The sequence below is a fragment of the Triturus cristatus genome, chromosome 9, assembly GCF_964204655.1.
Source record: "Triturus cristatus chromosome 9, aTriCri1.1, whole genome shotgun sequence".
In the NCBI taxonomy this organism is placed as follows: domain Eukaryota; kingdom Metazoa; phylum Chordata; class Amphibia; order Caudata; family Salamandridae; genus Triturus; species Triturus cristatus.
Genome location: NC_140592.1, coordinates 5,941,203 through 5,962,711, shown reverse-complemented (window position 1 = coordinate 5,962,711; position 21,509 = coordinate 5,941,203). Strand labels below are relative to the sequence as shown.

The 21,509-nt window shown below is 45.7% G+C and overlaps 1 protein-coding gene across 9 annotated transcripts in view; it reads right to left on the bottom strand.

The window, feature by feature from the left end:
• Nucleotides 1-21,509, bottom strand: part of PBRM1 (polybromo 1) — a 552,328-nt gene that overhangs the window by 426,587 nt on the left and 104,232 nt on the right. For all 9 annotated transcript variants that reach the window (XM_085624202.1, XM_085624197.1, XM_085624200.1 and 6 more), the window contains exons 7-8: nt 17,322-17,390; nt 16,306-16,404 (exon numbers count right to left, since the gene is read on the bottom strand). In XM_085624202.1, the coding sequence (XP_085480328.1) occupies nt 16,306-16,404; nt 17,322-17,390 (168 nt within the window). The remainder of the gene's footprint in view (nt 1-16,305; nt 16,405-17,321; nt 17,391-21,509) is intronic.

The following is a 21,509-nucleotide window of genomic DNA, read 5'->3' as shown; positions in this document are numbered from 1 at the left end:
TGGAATGTATTCCATCCTAACTTGATACTACTGCAATTTGCATGCCAACTTCTCGGCGAGGGTCGACTAGAACCTTTCCCCTCAAGTATACTGACCTACAGTTTGTGATCAGTGCAGATGGTGAATTCCCTGCCCCACAAAAATCTTAAAGATTTTGTAATAGCCCAAACACAAGCCAATAATTCACGCTCAATTACTGAGTAGTGTATCTCTGGGACCCTTAACTTTCGAGATGCGAATGCGATGATTTTCTCCCCTTTTTCAGTCCTTTGGCTGAGCACTGCCCCAGCCCGATCTGGGTGGCATCTGTGGTTACAGTGCTTTGCAATTTTTCGTTGAATGACTGGAGTGATGGTTCTTGCTCGAGTTCCTTCTTTATGGTCTTTATGCTCATTTTTTTCATTGCAAATTAATTCTGCGTCCTTCTTTATCATTTTTCGAAGTGGTTCGACCTTGGCTGCGTAATGTTGTATGAACTTGGAGTGGAACTCGCACATGCCTAAGAAGGATGCAAGTTCTTCCTTATTTGTTGGGTTTGGTGAACAGGAAATGGCAGATATCAAGGACGGCTTGAGTCGTACTCCATTTTCATCGATGAGATGACCCAAGTACTCTACAGTTCCTTTGAGTGATTAGCATTTGTCCTTTTGCAATGTGAGACCCCTGTCCTGAATCCTTTGAAGAACCTTCCTTAAAACGGCTAGGTGTTATACTTCTGTCTTGTTGTAAATCAGTACATCATCCTGGAATGACCCAACACCTTCCATGCCACTGAACAATGGATTCATAGTGCGCTGGAATACAGCTGACACTGAACACAGGCCGAAGGGTAATCTGCGAAAATTGATCTGTGCCTTATGGTGTGATGAACACAGTATATTTTTTTGACTCATCTTGTAGTTGTATTTGATGGTATGCTGCGCTGAAGTCTAATGTAGTAAAGATCTTTGCTTGACCCAACGTCATCACCCTTTCGTTTATCAGAGGTAGGGGTGTCAGAACCACTGCTGACAAGGAGCCTTCTCTTTGCACTATCAGTACCAATCAACCAAGGAAATGTCAAAAGATCCTGAAAACTCTGACTTGGAGCGAGGCCTGGGAAGTTAGGAACCTTAAGATGGCCGACGCTCAGGGAGAGTTGACGTTCTAGTCTTTCCTACTGTTTCAGAACTCTATGTGAAGCGCTCAACTTAGAACGTTGGCGCACTTCACCTGAGTTCGCCACCCTAGCGGTAACGTTTCCCCGTGAGTCCGAGTTAGTTTTAGTGCGGGTTTTTCCCGTTGGTTACCAGAGGAAAAGAACTTCTGAAGTTAGTCCTCATCCGCTGCAGAGCCTGCATGAAAAGGTGTTCTCTCCTAGAGCGCTACCTTTATTTTTTGAAGTAGTGTTCGTCAGGAAACCCATGCGCAACGGCACAACTGTATAACCCGCCCACCGCTTAAAGGAGGAGAAACTTTTGTCTGAGAGTCACGCGTTTGTGAGACGCGTCGGCTCTATTCATAGAGATAACTTCTGACAGAAGTGCCGAATGAAGAGTTGAAACATTTGTCTGAGAGTTACGCGTCTGTGAGGCGCGTCGGCTCTATTCACCGAGATAACTTCTGACAGGAGTGCCGAGTGAAGAGTTTGGAGTCTACGTGAAACAACCAGAGCTAAGTCTAGAATACAATTAGTACTGTAGTATATGATATAAATAAGGAAATAAGTGTTGTTAGTACAGCTCTCAACAAACTGTCCCTGCCAAGTACAAGATAAGGAAGCATTAGTATTACAACGTCTCTAAGAAAAGGACAGGAGCGAGTTAACGGAGCAGGAAAAAACAGTCCAACACATAGAAGAGAGGCAACACTGAGTTAGAAGGCTGGTATGTAAAAGGGGGTTAATAATATAGACTGTTTACACAGGAAGGATGGAAGTTTAGTAGAATTAATAAGTCTAATATTATTTAGCCTCCAGAACGACCTAACCAGAAGTCAACTCTGCTAAAAGAAGATAAGAACAGGAAGCAGACAACCAGTGGCAGTCTCTTCTCTTTTGTTATTTTATCCAATCCCCCTACCCCCTCTGGAGAAGGCATTAACGCATCTTATCTCTGTGCTGCGTTGGTGGTTCTCGGAGGTGGTGTCGGGAAAAGGCATCTCTGTTCCTGCGCATTAAGAAAGGGTCTGACAGAGTGAAGTGCCCACGTTTTTAATTGCGCCCGAACAGAATGGCTGAAGGTTTGGAATTGCAAAAACTAGGTGAGGTCCTACACTTAATACAAAAAGAATTAACCGCAGTTAGAGATGAAAATAGAGGTTTGAGACAGGAGGTAATGGACACAAGGAGGGAAACGGTCGAGCTGGCAGCTAAGATTTCTAGTTTTAATCCAACTTCCAGTTTGAAATTCCCAGACACTGAAGGTGAACACATAGGCCCCACTTCTAGTGTAACAACACATGTCGTTCATTCTTTATCCCCTGGGATTCCTCTAGCCCCCCCAGAAAGGTTTAGTGGTGACCCTCAGAAGGCTCAAATCTTTTTGACGCAATGCTCATTGCACTTTATGTGCCGTCCTTCGATTTTTCCAGACGCACAGTCCCGTGTAGCCTTTATTTTGTCATACCTGAGCGGTGATGCCGCTAGCTGGTCCATGCCCTTAGTCACCAGAGACGATGCTCTTCTTTATAATTTTGAAGATTTCAAAAAATAATTTTTGAGGATATTTGATCGCCGAAAAATTTCTCAAGCCACCGATAACGAACTTTTAGAATTAAAGCAGGGTAACAAGGATCTTGTAGCATATCTTGCTCAATTCAATAAATTGGTTGTAGAAACGGACTGGCCGGAATGCAAGAGAGCAGCAGTCTTCTATCGCGGACTGAAAGACGAACTGAAGGATGTTTTGGCCCAAATTCCGAATAGACCTACCGATGTTTCTGCCTTAATCGATTTGGTTCTGGAGATAGATTTTCGTCAAAGTGAAAGGAGGGGTGAAAGACGGAAGGATTTTAAATTTAATACGCCAAGATTCGACAGAACAAGAAATGATTCAACAAAAGTGTCAGACAGTCAATCTGGTACTGAACCTATGCAGATTGGAGTAGTACGGGGCCCTCTGACCAAGGAGAAGAAGGAGAGAAGACGGCAGAGTAACTTGTGCCTGTATTGTGGAGGGAATGGACACTTTGTCAGAATTTGTCCAAAAAAGCCCAAAATGTTCTCAAAGGAGAAGGAAAACTTCAAGCACCCCCAATAGGAGGAGTTGGGTTGGTAGGTGCAGAGGATAAGACAACTCCGGGAGAACACCATATCGCCAATACCTTACAGTCTTCATCTCCACACCTTGTGATTTCAATGAAATTAAGGTTCAGGAATGTCGTTCTGACTGAGGTATCAGTTATGATCGATTCAGGGGCAACCGGGAACTTCTGCGATATCAAATATGCAGCCAGCATTGGACTAAGATCAATCTTGAAGTCAAGAAGTGAGCCAGTAAGAGCAGTAGATGGAACAAATCTTTCCTCTGGACCAATCACTAGTCACACGGAGCAAGTAGAATTAACTTTTCACGAGGAACATCAAGAGATTATCCAGTTCAATTTGATCGATGCTCCTCAGTTCCAGATTATCTTGGGCCTGCCGTGGTTAACGGAACACAATCCAAGTATTGATTGGGGAGCAAGAACTGTGAAGATGAATTCAGACTTCTGCAAAGAGAACTGTTTTAATCATCTTGTGGAACCTAAAGAATCAGGACCAGCAACCTCCTTGTGTGAGCAAGAAAATTCTGTGGGTGTAATTCACACATGTGAAATACCATCTGAATATAAGGAATTAGAGGAAGTGTTCAATGAGATCGAGGCTGAGAAGTTACCGCCACATCGGTCATTTGATTGCAGAATAGATTTGGAACCAGGTGCCCAATTGCCTTGCAGTCCAGTGTATGCCTTAACAGAAAAAGAGAATGAACACCTGAGGGAGTACATTGGGAAATATCTGGCCAACGGGTTTATCCGTCCATCTCAGTCTCCGGTCTCCTCCCCTTTATTCTTTGTGCCCAAGAAGGAAGGCGAGTTAAGAACTTGTATTGACTATCGAGCCATCAACAAGGTCACCATCAAGAATCGGTACCCCCTTCCTCTCATCTCTGTACTATTGGACCAGGTTAAAGAGGCACAGATTTATACGAAACTAGACCTGCGAGGGGCGTACCACTTGATCAGGGTACGAGAAGGAGACGAGTGGAAAACGGCGTTCCGAACTAAACTAGGTTTGTACGAGTACCAGGTCATGCCTTATGGCTTATGCAACGCACCAGCAGCCTTCCAACATTTTATAAATAGCGTCTTGAGTGAGTATATTGATCAATGCGTCATAGTATATATTGACGATATATTGATTTACTCCAGAACTGAACAAGAACATCCAGGCCAGGTGAAGAAAATTCTACAAAAACTGAAGGAAAATAACTTGTACGTTAAATTGGAAAAGTGTGCCTTTAGTGTGAGAGAGGTGGAATTCCTTGGATTCGTGCTCACACCTGGTGGAATCACGATGGATGTGAAGAAGGTTAAGGCAGTTCTGGAATGGAAATCTCCTGGTAGTGTAAAAGAATTGCAAAGCTTCATTGGCTTTGCCAATTTTTACCGGAGGTTTGTAAATGAATTTTCGCACAAATTGGTTCCCCTTACTCGATTGCTCAAGAAAGGAATTCCATTTGAATGGTCCGAGGAAGCTGAAGAAGCCTTTAGATCTCTTAAGAAAGAGTTTACCTCCGCACCGATTCTATTACACCCAGACCCCAGTGAACCCTTCTATTTGGAGACTGACGCTTCAGATCTAGCAATTGGAGGGGTCCTCTCACAAAGACACAAGAAGACTGGACAACTCCATCCAGTGGCTTGCAGATCGAGGAAATTAACACCAGCTGAAGTTAACTACACAATCACTGAAAAAGAGCTATTGGCGATCAAAGACGCATTCCAAGAGTGGAGGCACTATCTATTGGGAGCGAGACATACGGTGACCGTGTACACAGACCATAGAAACTTGAAATTCCTGAAATCTGCAAAAACCCTTACCCCGAGACAGCTTCGATGGTCATTGTACTTCGCGGATTTTGACTTCGTGATCACTTTCCGACCAGGAACTAAGAACGGAAAGGCCGATGCTCTGTCAAGAATGAACATGGAAAGGCTTGAAAATGATCAAGAATCGAAGACGATCATTCCTGAACATGAAATACTTGGGGCGGTGAGTCAAGGAACCTTCGTGGAAAGGGTAGCAGGAGCAATGTCACAGAAAGAAATGCATGATTGGGCAGAGCAAGAACCATGTCGAAAAATTCAACATGGATTACCATGGCATGAAGAAAAACTATATCTGCCAACTCTCGAGCTTCAGCAATTAGTTTTAGAGAATAATCACGAGAGTAAATTGGCCGGACATAAGGGCATGCAAAAAACTGAAGACTTGATTAAAAGAAACTATTGGTGGCCACAAATGACAAAAGACATTCATTCCTATGTAAAGGCTTGCGGGGTCTGTGCGCGAGGAAAGTCGGAAAGACAGTCACCCAGTGGGTATCTCCAACCTATGCCCACACCCCCACACCCCTGGCATACAGTTAGAGTAGATCTGATAGTGGACCTGCCTTCCAGTCAGGGTTTTAACACTATATTGGTATTTGTGGATGCATTCACCAAAATGGTGCATTTTGTTGCATTGAAGGGACTTCCGGGAGCTAAAGAACTAGCTCACCATTTTGGCGTACACATAGTGCGAGCACATGGAGTTCCTTGAGTGATCATCTCAGATCGGGGTTCCCAGTTTCTTTCTCGCTTTTGGAGGGCCTTCATGGACAGTATGGGAATAGAAACCAGATATTCCACTAGCTATCACCCGGAGACTGATGGGCAGACGGAGAGGGTCAACCAGGAGCTAGAACAGTATTTAAGGTTATTTTTGTTAGACCAAGAAGGGGATTGGCCAGAGTATTTGTGGGCTGCAGAGTTCGCACACAATAATGCTAAGAATGTCACTACAGGTTTCTCCCCTTTCTATCTGAATTATGGTAGGCATCCAAATGCTTCTGTAATTGGTAAAGAAATCTCAGTCCCAGCAGTGCAGGAAATAGTACAAAATCTGACCCAAGTCCATCAAATCGCCACAAAAAACATAATACAAGCCAAGCAGACATACAAGAAATACGCTGATAGGAAAAGAAAGGAAGGTCCTAAACTGCAAGTAGGAGATAGGGTTTGGCTGAACGCTAAAAATCTCAGACTCAAAGGAGATAGAAAATTCCAACCAAGATTTGTAGGTCCTTACCCCATTGAGAAGATAGTTAATCCAGTGACTTATCGTTTAACCTTGCCACCTGAAATGAAGATTCATCCAGTGTTTCATGTCTCCCTACTAAAAGAGGTGTCCTCAGATGTTAGAATAAACCTCCCTCCAAAATCAGTGCAATTAGAATCAGGAGCAGAATTTGAGGTTAAAAGGATTCTAGACTCTAAGAAATCGAAAGGAACAGTTTACTATCTGGTGGACTGGAAGGGCTATGGCCCAGAAGAGCGATCTTGGGAAAAATGTTCTGATGTCCATGCCCCCCGTTTGATACGATCCTTTCATCAAAAATTTCCTCAGAAGCCAAGATTGGAGGGACCTCCTTTGAGAGGGGGTACTGTCAGAACCACTGCTGACAAGGAGCCTTCTCTTTGCACTATCAGTACCAATCAACCAAGGAAATGTCAAAAGATCCTGAAAACTCTGACTTGGAGCGAGGCCTGGGAAGTTAGGAACCTTAAGATGGCCGACGCTCAGGGAGAGTTGACGTTCTAGTCTTTCCTACTGTTTCAGAACTCTATGTGAAGCGCTCAACTTAGAACGTTGGCGCACTTCACCTGAGTTCGCCACCCTAGCGGTAACGTTTCCCCGTGAGTCCGAGTTAGTTTTAGTGAGGGTTTTTCCCGTTGGTTACCAGAGGAAAAGAACTTCTGAAGTTAGTCCTCATCCGCTGCAGAGCCTGCATGAAAAGGTGTTTTCTCTCCTAGAGCGCTACCTTTATTTTTTGAAGTAGTGTTCGTCAGGAAACCCATGCGCAACGGCACAACTGTATAACCCGCCCACCGCTTAAAGGAGGAGAAACTTTTGTCTGAGAGTCACGCGTTTGTGAGACGCGTCGGCTCTATTCATCGAGATAACTTCTGACAGGAGTGCCGAATGAAGAGTTGAAACATTCGTCTGAGAGTTACGCGTCTGTGAGGCGCGTCGGCTCTATTCACCGAGATAACTTCTGACAGGAGTGCCGAGTGAAGAGTTTGGAGTCTACGTGAAACAACCAGAGCTAAGTCTAGAATACAATTAGTACTGTAGTATATGATATAAATAAGGAAATAAGTGTTGTTAGTACAGCTCTCAACGAACTGTCCCTGCCAAGTACAAGATAAGGAAGCATTAGTATTACAACGTCTCTAAGAAAAGGACAGGAGCGAGTTAACTGAGCAGGAAAAAACTGTCCAACACATAGAAGAGAGGCAACACTGAGTTAGAAAGCTGGTATGTAAAAGGGGGTTAATAATATAGACTGTTTACACAGGAAGGATGGAAGTTTAGTAGAATTAATAAGTCTAATATTATTTAGCCTCCAGAACGACCTAACCAGAAGTCAACTCTGCTGAAAGAAGATAAGAACAGGAAGCAGACAACCAGTGGCAGTCTCTTCTCTTTTGTTATTTTATCCAATCCCCCTACCCCCTCTGGAGAAGGCATTAACGCATCTTATCTCTGTGCTGCGTTGGTGGTTCTCGGAGGTGGTGTCGGGAAAAGGCATCTCTGTTCCTGCGCATTAAGAAAGGGTCTGACAAGGGGTTGGCAATCAGCTACCACATGATGGTTTAGTTTGAGAAGGTCTATACATAAGCAGATCTTTCCATTCCTTTTCTTCGCAATAACCACATGCGACAACCACTCAGACGCATTGATTGGTTCGATTATGCCGTCCTTGCACCAATTCTCTAGAATTGTCTTAACTTCAGTGTGGGCAGATAATGGTATGTTCCGGACTCTTTGTTTTACTGGGTATGCATTACTCTTCAGAACAATCTGGTGTTCGAAGTCCCTTAAGCATCTCAATTGTTCGCTGCACACCCCTTTGAATTCTTTAAAAAAAAAAAATTGTATTAACATTTTCAATGAATAGCAATGCTGCCATACCATACATGTTCATTGAGGCATATATCAGAGTAACGAAGCACGACAAAATCATGAAATACATAAATTGGACCAGCTCCATTTCAGGGTTTTTCTTTTGCACCCTCGTTCCTGTCCCCAGTTACATATAGTGTACGAACATCTTCTGTTGACATCTTATCTAGTCAGTGTCTTCTGATAAAGAGTCTTCCTGTGGGGGATCGCAAATGTTTCCCCGGTATGAATTCCACTGTCCCCATATTCGTGTCCATTTTTTTGGGCATCTCCTATGCATGGATACTGATTTTTCTGTCACCATTAAGTCGTCCATGTCTCGAAACCATCTACCCACCGTGGGAGTCTGTCTGGCACCCCATAATTGTGCTATGTTCCTTTTAGCTAACGTCATACCCAACACCACCCAAGTTTGAGCTGCGCGATTAAGATCAGTCGTCTCCCAGATGTTGAGTAAACATCTTTTCGGTTCCAGGTCAATTGTTATCCCCGTCACCTGAGAAATTGTGTGCATGATAGTCTTCCAGTACATGGTGATCTCTGCGCATTGCCAGATTGTATGCCAAAATGTGTCGGAGACAAAGTGGTGTGCCTGTCTTGTGTAATTTGTAAAGAAGTGTGTGGTGTAGAACCTTGAGTTGTATTAGCTTGAATCTGGAGGAGATCGCTACCTCTTTAGGGGACGCCAGTGCTTCCTGCCCTTCCGCCTCATCTAGTTCACCCAGGTCTGTCTCCAATCTGTTTTTCAGGATTACTGTCGGGTCAGGTTGGTTATTGATTCTTTTTTTTTTCTAAGTCAATAAGATCGCTCTTTCCGTCATATGATCAGTGAGGAGTCTATCTTCTAGGGGTGACGACTCAGGTAGTTGTGTGCCATGTGGGATCAGTGTCGTGAATGCGTGTCTAATCTGCACGTATCTATAAGCCTCCGAGTGTGCCAGGCCGTAGGAATGTTGTAGTTGTGGAAATGGGATGACCTCACCTTTTTTCCACAGGTCTCCAATCTTTGAGATGCCTATTAGGTCCCATTGCCTAAAGCCCTTGGTGTTGTGCAGCTTGCCTAATTTTCTCGTGTCCCACAATGGCGTCGCCTGCGTCAGGACTCCCGCCCATCCCAACTCTCTGCACCTCATGCCATATCCGGATTGAGTGCGCCGTCGGTCCCGTTATATTTTTTTTCTTGTTTTTATTGTATAGTTCCTCCATCATACCATCTACACCCAGGAGATGGCTGTCCATTCGGTAAGCCGGTTCCTCCTGAGCGGTGTGTAGCCATTGGTTCACTACAGCCAATTGGGATGCCCAGTAGTATGTTTTAATAAGGGGGGAGCGCTATGCCTCCATTGTACCAGCTTCTGACCAGCTTATGCATAGCAATATGGGTTGCCTTACCATCCCACAATAGTTTATTCACTTCATTGTTTATTGCTATGAAGTATGCCGGTGGGACCTGGAACGGCGTATTTTGGAGATCAGAGAAATCTAGGGAGCACCATCATTTTAAAGAGGGCTGCCCTACCTAATAATGTGAGTGGCAGGGATCGCCAGAGTAGTACGTCACCGCGAAAACGCACTAGAGGTTTCATTCGATTTTCTGCACTAAAGTGTGCGTCTTGATACGCGATAAAAATACGGAGGTATTTAAACCTGTCCTGAGCTATTTGTATGTTACAATTGCGCGGGAGTCGTGGGGTACCCCCGAGAGTACGAAAATATGTGATTTGGTCCAGTTAATAGTGTATCCTGACACTCACCCAACCCCCTTGAATTCTTTGAGAATGGTTTCCAAGTCGTCCTCTTGAATGTTGAATACATATGGTGGTTGGCAAGGGTTGATCATCATCTTAAGTTTTGGTTGTTCCAACCAATCGAGAATGTTCACATTGTAATCTACTACGAAGATTCTTGTGAAGGGGTTTTTCTCCTTGAATGACAAATCCGCCTTGAATACCCCTTCCAATTTTATCTTGTGTCCGCCATATGCACCTTGAACAATTCTGCTGGATTCCAATGGTGTCTTGCACTTTAAACCACTGTAGGTGTCCTTTAACAAGATTGCAATTCTTGATCCAGTATCCATCAAAATCTTGACATTTTCTCCGTTCACGGCCACATTACACCTGGGTTGGTCTTGCACATCTTCTCTGTTAATGATAACAACCAGCAATACCAAGTTCTCCAATAGTTCACTCTCATCAGTCTTCCTCTGATTTGGATTCATTCACTGTATAAATCTTCATTGAACGCGAAGTTCTGCAAACCTTAAGGAAAGGTCCAATTTTTCCGCATCCCTGGCAGACCTTGCCCCATGCAGGAAACTCTTTGTTTGATGCCACATGCGCACTGTATCCGCAACGGTAACAGCTAGGCTTACCGCTGTGTGTTCTGGTGGTCTTCCTTGTGAAATTCTTGCGTGGTCTATTGGATGCAGATTCTTAGTCTTTACAAATTAGATTTGACGATCACTTGCTGGGTGGCAGGTTTGCGCAGTAACATCTCCTTTAGCTGATCTTTTCATGCTCTTAATGGTGAAAATCACCATTTCCAGGTTCGGGTTCATATGACACAACAGCTTCTCTTGCGCCTTCACACACATGGTGCACATCATCACCTGATCGCGTATCATCTCGCCTATCTCTCTGAACGCACATGTTGTGGCCAACATCCTTAGTGTAGCAACGCAAGATTCAATTGCCTCACACGATGCTTGGTACCTGTAGTAGAAGTTGTACCTCTCCATTATCACACTCATAGTGGTATCAAAGTAATTCTTCATTCTCATTTTGACTTCAACAAACACATTCCCCTCTTCGTCGTCCTCTTCTTTTTCTATAGGAGTTATGTGATCAAATAACCTCCTTCCTTCTGCCCCCAACCAGTTGTACATCATGGCTGGTTTCCTGGCTGGATTGTATTCGGTTCCATCTATTGCCTCCAGATGTTTTTCAAAACATTTAACCACTGTGTCCAACTTTCGGTAGGTGGCCCAGGGACATCCAAAAAGGTGCTGGGCATAGCCACTGCGTTCATTATCCCAGCCATGCTGACACAGTACCACTGTTTTTTTATGTGGATTGAGCCTATAAGTCTTAATTCTAGGTGCTGAGTTAAGCGATGCTTTAGCTCTCTCCGGTGTCTGATGAAGGTAACAACCGAGGACAGTATAAAAATAACTGTCTCACTCACCCTTCATTGCAGCTCCTCCCAGGGGCCGGCAGAGGGAGGGGAAGACGAGTAAGATGAGGCAGGGATGAACAGTAGGCGTAGGCATGAAGCAGTGGTGGTTGCGAGGAGTCGGATGACCCCCTTCACCACGTTACGTCGAAGAGCTGACCGGGGAGGACCAGGAAGCAACAGCCTCAAGCACACAGCCTCGCCGATAATGCCGAGCACTTCAGATGCATGGAGCCTTTAGACCCAGTAATCGTTGCCAAAAAGAAGCTTCTAGTAATGAGGAGACAAGCAGTGGATGCGACCATCTTTATTGGCGAGTCATATCAGCATGCAGTTAACCAACGGCCCTCTCCCGCTCCCACACGAACATTCTAACCGCGTGCCGGGACCCATGCACACAGGAACAATAGGTGGGAAGGCAGTTGGGAAGGGACAGAAGAAATGGGTGAGCACTGACAGCATGTTACAAAACGTACACTGCAAACTTCCAAGAAATAAGCCACTCTGGATGAAGTCACATCACAGATCTTCTTGCTGTCAGGTAAGCCGACATAGCTTGGTCCGAGTCCTTTAATAACAATGGAACCTTACATCACCACTGTCTCCCCTGAAATGTTCTTCCCAAGTAGGTGGGGCAGTCAGCCTGTGTTCCACCAGAGATATCACACAACGCAAAACAAATGTCATAGTCCGTCCAGCAGAAGACCTTGAGAGAGAGAACACTCTGCAATGTTGAAGGTTAAGAAGCTGCCTAGCTCACGGGATGAACATGAAGAACAAGGTGTCTAAACCAAGACTGCACTCCTGCACAGAGCTTTGCCGACAGAAGGGGTGCATCAAAGGCGCACTCCTTGAAGTGTGCAGCAAACCTTCAAAGTGAGCAGAGAATGTGCTGGTTTGTAAAAGGTTTCTTTGGTAAGGTCTGTGTAAAACACTGGACAGCTGGTTTTAAAGGTAAAAAAACTTTAGGGTCAAGAAAATTACTTTTATTGCAGCTCAGTCGAGATGACAACTGTTCATGAAACTGCTACAAAGCTGCTCCTTGGAAACAATCGAAAGAACTCGGAATGCCCAAGACTTAGGGGGCAGAAAAAAAGGTACTTTAAATCGAAGGTTAACGCCCTCCAAACACAGGGAGGGGGCATCATTTAGATTTTCACCAAGAGAATGGAACATGCATGGAGTAAAAACAGTGCGGTCTTTATCTGATAAATGAAAAAGATAAAGCTACAGAGCCCAGACTCGAAGGGAAAAAGAGCGAGGACCCCAGGGGTGCAGAAGGTCCGTATCCACAGCAACGTTTATGCCATCTGGTGTTCGGTTCTTCTTCGTCTTGCCAAATATATGGCACTTTCCATAGCTCTTGAGGACCTAAAGCGCTTTCGGTGCCATCCTGCCTTCAACTTTTTTGTTTGTATTCAATACTTTTTAATCCAGGGATATTTGAAATCGGGGAATAGCACAGGACAAGCTCCATGTTTTAATGTGTTACTCATCAGCAGAACCTAGCTTTGGTTACAGGTGGACAAAGTGAACCGCTAACCCAAAAAAGGATGGCACTTGTCCTCTCACCCCATCCTTTTGGGACACCAATGGGGTAGAATCATGACAATTAGCATTGAAAAAATGGCTTTTAACCCCCCTACCAGTCCCTCACTAAGAACCCGCTCGTATCCGCAGGAATAGGACCTGTATGGCTTGCACATATAATGTGTGAGTGTGTGTTATGGGGTTCAGCGGCACTCCGTGCTGGGATGTCCAGGGTGGTCATCATGTGTCTGGTGGATGAGGCAAGGCAGTCATCCCGCTTTCCATTCTTCAAAGTAGGCTTCAGGGGTTGTGGTGCTACTCGTGCCCTCTCCGTACTCCAGGGTGGAGCGAGTCCACGTGCAGCTTTCACGACAATCCACACGCGTTCAGTTTGACCCGTGGAAACAAGAAGACAAACATGAAGATTTACTTCTCCACGGCTAGTTCAGCGGGTTTAAGTTTAGAAATAGCGGGTTTTTTTTATTGCTTACTGTAGGAGCTGGCTCTTTATGCGATGTATCAAAATTCTGATCTATCATCTAAAGAGTCCAGGGGTTCCCTTATGAGAGGACAGGGCTTGCTATGCAATCGTAAAGTACTCTATTACGGGGTACTGTGGTCGAGCAGCCTTATGCCTAATACAGAGGAGTGCAAAGCATTTGCAAATACACACAAAGATTAATAAATGACACACAACTCAAGGAGGAGATCTACACCAATTTATAAAAATAACAAGTATCTTTATACATGTTTAAGCATCAGAGAAAAATCGTTCATGCAAGTACGGTTTTTAGCTATAAACTCTTTGCAGTTCAAAAACTGGACACTGCAATTTTTGAGTTCCAGAATGTATTCCTTCGGAAAGAAAAGCAAGTTCTGCAAACAGGTACAGTACATCAACTTACAGGACCAATTTCTGGGAGTTCAGGTGAGTGGTGGTCAAGGTCCAAGGCAGCACCAGCGGCACAGGTGAGACCGGGCACAGAGTGGAAACCAGGATCAGGAGCGAATGAAGATCAGTCACTGCGGAAAGAGGCTGCAGGAACGCACTGGGAGACCAGTCTGGGCCAGCCAACAGGGGGGCTCAAGACGTGCGATGCTTGAGGACGTGGGGACACCAAGGGTCCGCTTCTCCACGGCTCAGGGCGACCGATGCAGAGGTCTCTTTAGGTGTCGGGTTTCCTTACCAGGAGCAGTCGCGGATGAGGGGGCCTGCGTGCAGAGGCTGCAGACGACGTTAGGGTGTCCACGAGGGGTGAGGCAAAGCTGGACTCGGACTCTTGAGCTCTGGGGAATCTTGAGCGCACTGGTGGGCCACTTCAGCTCGGGACGGACGCAATGGGTGCAGTGGTGAGGTCGGGTGTCGGCTCTTTGGCGGTTCCAGAGGCTGCAGTCTCTTTTCCTCCGAGCTTCTATTGAACAGGTCCGCTGTCCACGGGAAGCCTTGGTCTTTGGTGAAGGCAGGCAGTCCTCACAGGTTCTGGATGCACTCCGCTGCAGAACGAGTTGACTTTGGTGCAGAGTAGACGGAGAACGGCATACAGGTCAGCGGGGCTGGGACCAGGTCAGGTCAGTTGTTCTCTTCTGCTTTCGCGGCTTTCCGTGTCCTTTTTCAGAGGTCATAAGAATCTGCTTCTCTGGTGCCAGGGACTACCCAAAATACAGAATTTAAGGTCGTTAGGGGAGTGTAGGGTAGTAACCAATAGGCTACGAACCCTCGGGTCACTACACCTCCTATATGACCACTTCCTGTGGGAAGTGGGCATATCTCTGTCCCAGAATTCCTAAAATGGCTACTTCTGAAAAATAGTGTCCACTTCTAAGAAGCCCTTCTTAGGGGTGGTACTAGCCTGGAGGTGGCACGCTTACCCGACTAGCTAATTTTCCCACCTGTTCGGGTGCCAAGGGGGCTCTGGACGGGCGTGTGGCTTCCTCTCCAGTGAGGGAAGCCAGATTTGCATTCCAAAGGCAGCAGCTTCTTTGAAGTTTGCCGTCCCAAGGAGGCTAATCAGCAGCTCATCCTCTGGGAGGAGGCGTTACATCATCAGCAGGCTTTTGTTCTGGGTCTCCTGAGAGCAAAGGACCTCACCCTAGGAGGTCAGAACAGTGTCTCTGTGGGCAGGCTGGCAGAAATCACACCGCAAGCACACCAGAGGCTGGTAGGCTTACAGGGGCCACCTCTAAAGTGCCCTCTGTGTGCGTGTATTGGTAAATCCAACACTGGGGTCGGTGTGGGTTTATTATTACGACATGTTTGATGTAAAACATCCCTATTTTCAGTGACGTCATCACGTAGCTGGGGAACTCGGTTTCACCCGTGTCCAGCAAATGGTCTAAAATGGTTTCCCTGCTCACTTGCACTGGCATCAATAGGACTGACCAGCACAGGGGCATATCTGCTCATGCGGGTATGACCTCACTGGTAATCTTCAGCTCCCTGCCTTAGGGCTGGAAGGCCCGCTGCAGGGTTGACTTAGAAGTATCACATGCAGTGGTAGGGGACATGGCAAACAGGGATGTGTGACATATTGTGTTTTCACCTTTGTCTGTACCAAGACACGCGGCCTGCAATGGCATCCTTGCATGTGGTTGGTGAGGGGTCCCTTAGGGTGGCACAATTTCTGCTGCAGCCATCATCGACCCTCTTTAGTACCTCGGGCCCTAGGTACAAGGGGTACCATTTACTAGCGACTTACAGGGGGTGCTAAAGGCTTTGCCAATTGGGGGAACAATTGTACAGTTTTGCGAAAGAGCTACCGCACTGTGGAACTGATTAGGAGGAACACAGTGCACTTTCAGTTGAAATCACATCAAACACCAGGCAAAAAGTGGGGGTAACGGTCAAAAAGTGGCACTTTCCTACACTTGCATTTCACACCAGAGCACCAAAAAACAGCTGTGAACAGTAGGACATTATACCTTCAGAGGACTCAATCAAGCACCTCGAAGTAAAGCGCTATTACAAACAGAGCATCTGCTGGATTAGCTTCTCTTCAGGCTTCCGAGGAGCTTGCAATCCTTGCTTCAGCGACCCAACGATCCAGAGTACAGCTGGACTGCCCCTTCAAGGAGAAAAGCTGCCCTGATCCAGAGGAGACCCACGGTAAAGCCAACAGAATGGAAAAACTGCTTCGAGGATGCCTCAAGGAACCTCAAACACCCATGAGTTGCAAGATCCTGACAGTCAACATGGCTGAGAAGTGCAAAGACGAAGACAAGCAACACAGTCATGGAGCTGTAAATTCTCTCTTCAACTTAACTGGAGAGTTGGTAATATCCCTGCCCTCACGGCACACCACTGGCCCCTAGATCGTCCTTTACCAATGTATATCAATTTGACCAAATCTACTTTTGTTAGTCTGAAGTGATAACAACCAATGTTTGAGTTTTAAAGAGCATGGTACTGGTACCTTGAACACCTGTGAACCGGGTTCATTGTAGGTTTTTGCGTTCTTCGTTAAAAGATCGATGTCCTTGGCCATCGTATTTGTACTTTTATAATACCCCGTCTATAGGAAAAAAGAGAGGCGATTATGTATTTCACAAACATGACAGACAAGTTCCACAAACTCTGGTCCTGAACAGTTCGAAATTACTAACAACCCCAGAGGAAATCCCCAACACAGGGGAATGTGTGCTAAGCAGAGTGGGTTTAACTCAAAAGCCAATGTATAACAAACTGTGGATGTCTTTAAAAAGGTGCAAATTCAAAAGACAATGAATGCCTGAAAAATAATGCAGTGTTTTGGTCAGGTGTTCACGGTGTCAGAGGTCAGAGGTCAGACATGCGTGTGATAAGAAGAACTGGCCTACATGCAGTCATCACATTTAATTCCCGTTTAAGGACCCCACTAAGGCCCTTTTCATGCGCATCCAGCACAACAAAACACAGAGGGTGCTGCGTGCTGGCGTACAATGTGTCTTTATAGACCAGAGGAATAACCCAGCGAGACGCTGGCCAGATCACCCTTGCAGCTTCTCACTTGTGTCAGCAGATTCACAGAGCCCGCACGTGCCACGTCCTTCTCTATATAGCGCCAGAAATGAGGAGCAGAGAATGACTAACAGAACATGATGCTCTGTTTTCAGCAACTGCAAGGTCTTCAAGTGTAGCTTTGCTTTGTCTTTTGCTCTATACTGCAGTTTCAACCCTCCTACATCGGACAGCGAGACTGCATTACATGATAAGTCTACTTATCAAGGCACGGAATGAGCTATGAGATATATCATGGAAAGCTACACATCTGAGGAAACCGGCAGAGTTTGTCCACCTACCATCCTTTCTTTCTTCACTGGTCTCCACCAAGAGCCAAGAGCGCACGGGTCCGCCTCACTGGCCTGATGAGCCAATCAGAGGAACACCGCGGGAATCTTGCTTTGCAAGGTGAAGAGAAAAAAAACAAAGTACTTTGTGCGCTGTGCATACCTGTATCCTCTGCGCAATTATCTTCAGATCAATGGGCTCTTTAATGATGGCAAAATAGTCCGGGTATTGCTGTAAAAGAAGAAAGTTTACTAAGCTGACAAACTGAATAAGAGCGTTTGCAGCTTTTTTATTTTTATTTCTTATCTATATTCCTAGGCTTAAAAATACCCAGGGAAATTCAACGTTGTGGTATTCTGTTAGTTATTCACAATCTCATCCAACTCATATTTTTAGAATAAATGTCATGCAGGTGATTTTTAGAAAAGTGGTTTAATTCTTCCTAAGGGAAGAATTAACCCATCTACCTTCCAGGAATCCTCAAGGAGATCGGCCGTCTCACCCGGGGCTTTGTACTCAATGAAGACTCCGATGACCGATGCTCACACCACATGTGTGCAGCTCTGGTCTGGGGGAAATGCTGTACCGTCACAGCAGTGGGTAGATCCTGACAGAACTCATACAAAGTCCCGGTTGAGGCAGCCGATCTCCTTGCGGATTCCTGGAAGGTACATGGGGTTAATTTCAGGTACAACAACAAACGCATCTGAAGACTGTTGCTACCAAGTGTGCAAGTATTTTCTTACAGGAGAGAACTGGCGTGGATCTGCCTCGGAAGCCTGTTCATTCGCTGCCTTGCTGGATCCTCTCACCTAGAGGGCGGAGAGAGAACAGGAGGGGTTGGAGTAGATTTTCTGCTGCTAAGGAAGGACCTTATTTTAGTAGACCAACGGGAGTGGGGCTTGAGGGCTCCAAAGGAGGATCTTGGCCTCTTGGAGAACCCCTAGAGTGGTACCTCCTGGACTTGTAGGAGCCATAACTGCTAATAGGCTAGGAACGGCCCTCGTGGGAAGAGGCCCAGTGCCTTCCACCAACCTGCAGTTCGACCACTCTATGACGGGCAGAATACTTCTGGATTCAGAAAGCACAAAAAAGCAGCAGTATGCGTGCTGGCGAGGTCAGAGTCTTTGGATAATGTGCTCTCTTATAGCCACGCTCTGGATGTGAATCTCAAAGGATCACGGAAAACGACTTCTATAATCTACTGAAAAATCAAAGACAAAAAATGCATTATTGGAGAAGACCCAACAGAACAGTGGAACCTGGGATGAATAGAGTGTCCTTCACTGCAACCGGTGTCCAGTGGGACCTGGGATGAATAGAGTGAGTGTCTTTCACTGCTACCGGTGTCCAGTGGGACCTCGGATAAATAGAGTGAGCGTCCTTCACTGCTACCTGTATCCAGAGGGACCTAGGATGAATAGAGTGAGCGTCCTTCACTGCTACCGGTGTCCAGTGGAACCTGGGATGAATAGAGTGAGTGTCCTTCACTACTACCAGTGTCCAGTGGAACCTGGGATGAATAGAGTGAGCGTCCTTCACTACTACCAGTGTCCAGTGGGACCTCGGATGAATAGAGTGAGCGTCCTTCACTGCTACCTGAGTCCAGTGGGACCTAGGATGAATAGAGTGAGCGTCCTTCACTGCTACCTGTATCCAGAGGGACCTAGGATGAATAGAGTGAGCGTCCTTCACTGCTACCTGTATCCAGAGGGACCTAGGATGAATAGAGTGAGCGTCCTTCACTGCTACCAGTGTCCAGTGGAACCTGGGATGAATAGAGTGAGTGTCCTTCACTGCTACCTGTGTCCAGTGGGACCTGGGATGAATAGAGTGAGTGTCTTTCACTGCTACCGGTGTCCAGAGGGACCTCGGATGAATAGAGTGAGCGTCCTTCACTGCTACCAGTGTCCAGTGGAACCTGGGATTAATAGAGTGAGCGTCCTTCACTACTACCAGTGTCCAGTGGGACCTCGGATGAATAGAGTGAGCGTCCTTCACTGCTACCTGAGTCCAGTGGGACCTGGGATGAATAGAGTGAGTGTCCTTCACTGCTACCTGTATCCAGAGGGACCTACGATGAATAGAGTGAGCGTCCTTCACTGCTACCAGTGTCCAGTGGAACCTGGGATTAATAGAGTGAGCGTCCTTCACTACTACCAGTGTCCAGTGGGACCTCGGATGAATAGAGTGAGCGTCCTTCACTGCTACCTGAGTCCAGTGGGACCTAGGATGAATAGAGTGAGTGTCCTTCACTGCTACCTGTATCCAGAGGGACCTAGGATGAATAGAGTGAGTGTCCTTCACTGCTACCAGTGTCCAGTGGGACCTGGGATGAGTAGAGTGAGCGTCCTTCACTACTACCAGTGTCCAGTGGGACCTGGGATGAATAGAGTGAGTGTCCTTCACTGCTACCGGTGTCCAGTGGGACCTTGGATGAATAGAGTCTGTCTTTCACTGCTACCTGTATCCAGAGGGACATAGGATGAATAGAGTGAATGTGTCTTTCACTGCTACCTGTATCCAGAGGGACATAGGATGAATAGAGTGAGTGTCTTTAACTGCTACCTGTATCCAGAGGGATATAGGATGAATAGAGTGAGTGGCTTTCACTGCTACCTGTGTCCAGGTAACCTGGAAGATGTCCTGAGCAATTTCGGAGCTTTAGGTGTGACCAGGAAGAAGATTAGAAGCATCCTGTGAAGTAGAGGACTAGATATTGGGCTGGAGGCCTAAAAAGGGGAGGACTTTCTATTGCTTTGTTTGACCTCGTGGCTTTGGATTTCCGAAGTATTTCTGAAAGTTTGAGCGCAGTGATGTCATCCTTTGAAGAACAGAATTTATGGGTACAAGCTTTGAAAGCATGGCATTTGTTATGTACAGCCTTTGAATGTAAAAGACAATGTTACCCTAAGAAAACAAGTTTTAAATATAATTTCAGTTGTGAGATGAATTATTCTGAAAAGTTGCGACCATAGCATGGAAAATAAATTTGAAAAAAAGCCAAAAAGTAAACGAAAAAAATCATATTTAGTTCCTGAATTTGTAATTTGGTAGCTATTTACAAACTGGAGCAGCGAAGCAAAAGAAAAGCAAAAACAACAATAAGACACTATCACAATGACACTGAGGAGTCACAGTTGTATACAAGTACTCAATTGCAGATCAGAAAATGTGAGACCAGTTTGTTGAGATTTTAACCCCCAAGTGAAATGGGCAAGACAAATACAAGAGTCAGTAGCCGTTAAAAGATTCAGCCAGAATGGAAAACCTCCCTTATTCGGGAAAGCAGAGATCTCAATGAAGACAATTCAGTGGTCATTCCTATTGAGAATAACTGAGAAAAGACGACATAAAATGCATTAAATAAACAAACACAAAGTAGGAGTCAAGAAAGAGCCACAGAACTGGCACACCAAGTGTGCGCACACTGCATAAAGTGAGGGAAAGGGCTTTGGAAGCAGATGACTGATGCAGCAAGGGAGTAAAGCTATCATCACGGAAACCTCTTCCCGTTTTCTGCACAGCAGCATTGGTTAGACTAAAATCCCCCAGCGGTCCCCTTGGCAGACACAATGGCTGCTCATGGTCTTTACAGGCTCCGCTACTCTGTAAAGCTCTGCTCACCAACAGCAAACCTTGCGTCACCCAGAAGAGCTCTGGAAGAAGGTGAACACCAGTCCTTTTAGGGGGACAGTCTAACGGCGTCGCCCAGAGAACAGCGAGGTGGCGCTTTAAAAAGTGATAGGATATTTGGAAATACGGTCATTCAAGATATTTTCCTAAACATGTACTTCTTTTCTAGACTATTTGGGTGTGGTTTTATATTTTACCACATTGGTTTGGGTACAGCTACAATACTTCATAATATATTACAAGCAGTTTCTCGGAGGTAGGCCAATCTGTTGAGGCGCCCACACGTGGTATGGACACCCGCTTCGTTCAACAAGGAACTAGGATGCAGAAATTGGATTTCTGGAGCAGGCAATAAACTCACTGAAAACAGCCATTGGTACCATGACACAAGAAAACATTGAGCGCACCCGAAACCCGACCCCTACACAAAAAAGAGGGGGAAAAAAACAGGATGATACTGGTCTCAAAATGTTCATCTCAAAGCAGAAGGCTTAAATAACAATTTTTGAAACCCTGGAAGATGCTGCATATGGGACCTGAAGTAAGTGAATTGTTTAAAGACCTCACTATTCACTCAACTGCATAATTAAAAGTAACGCAGCAGTAGATGACTGAACTTCAACAAAATACTACATGCGGCACAAGCAGATGCATACATCGCCTAACTGGCTTACGTGGCAAAATCTGCAAGTCTGAGAGTAAAAAGACGTTTTG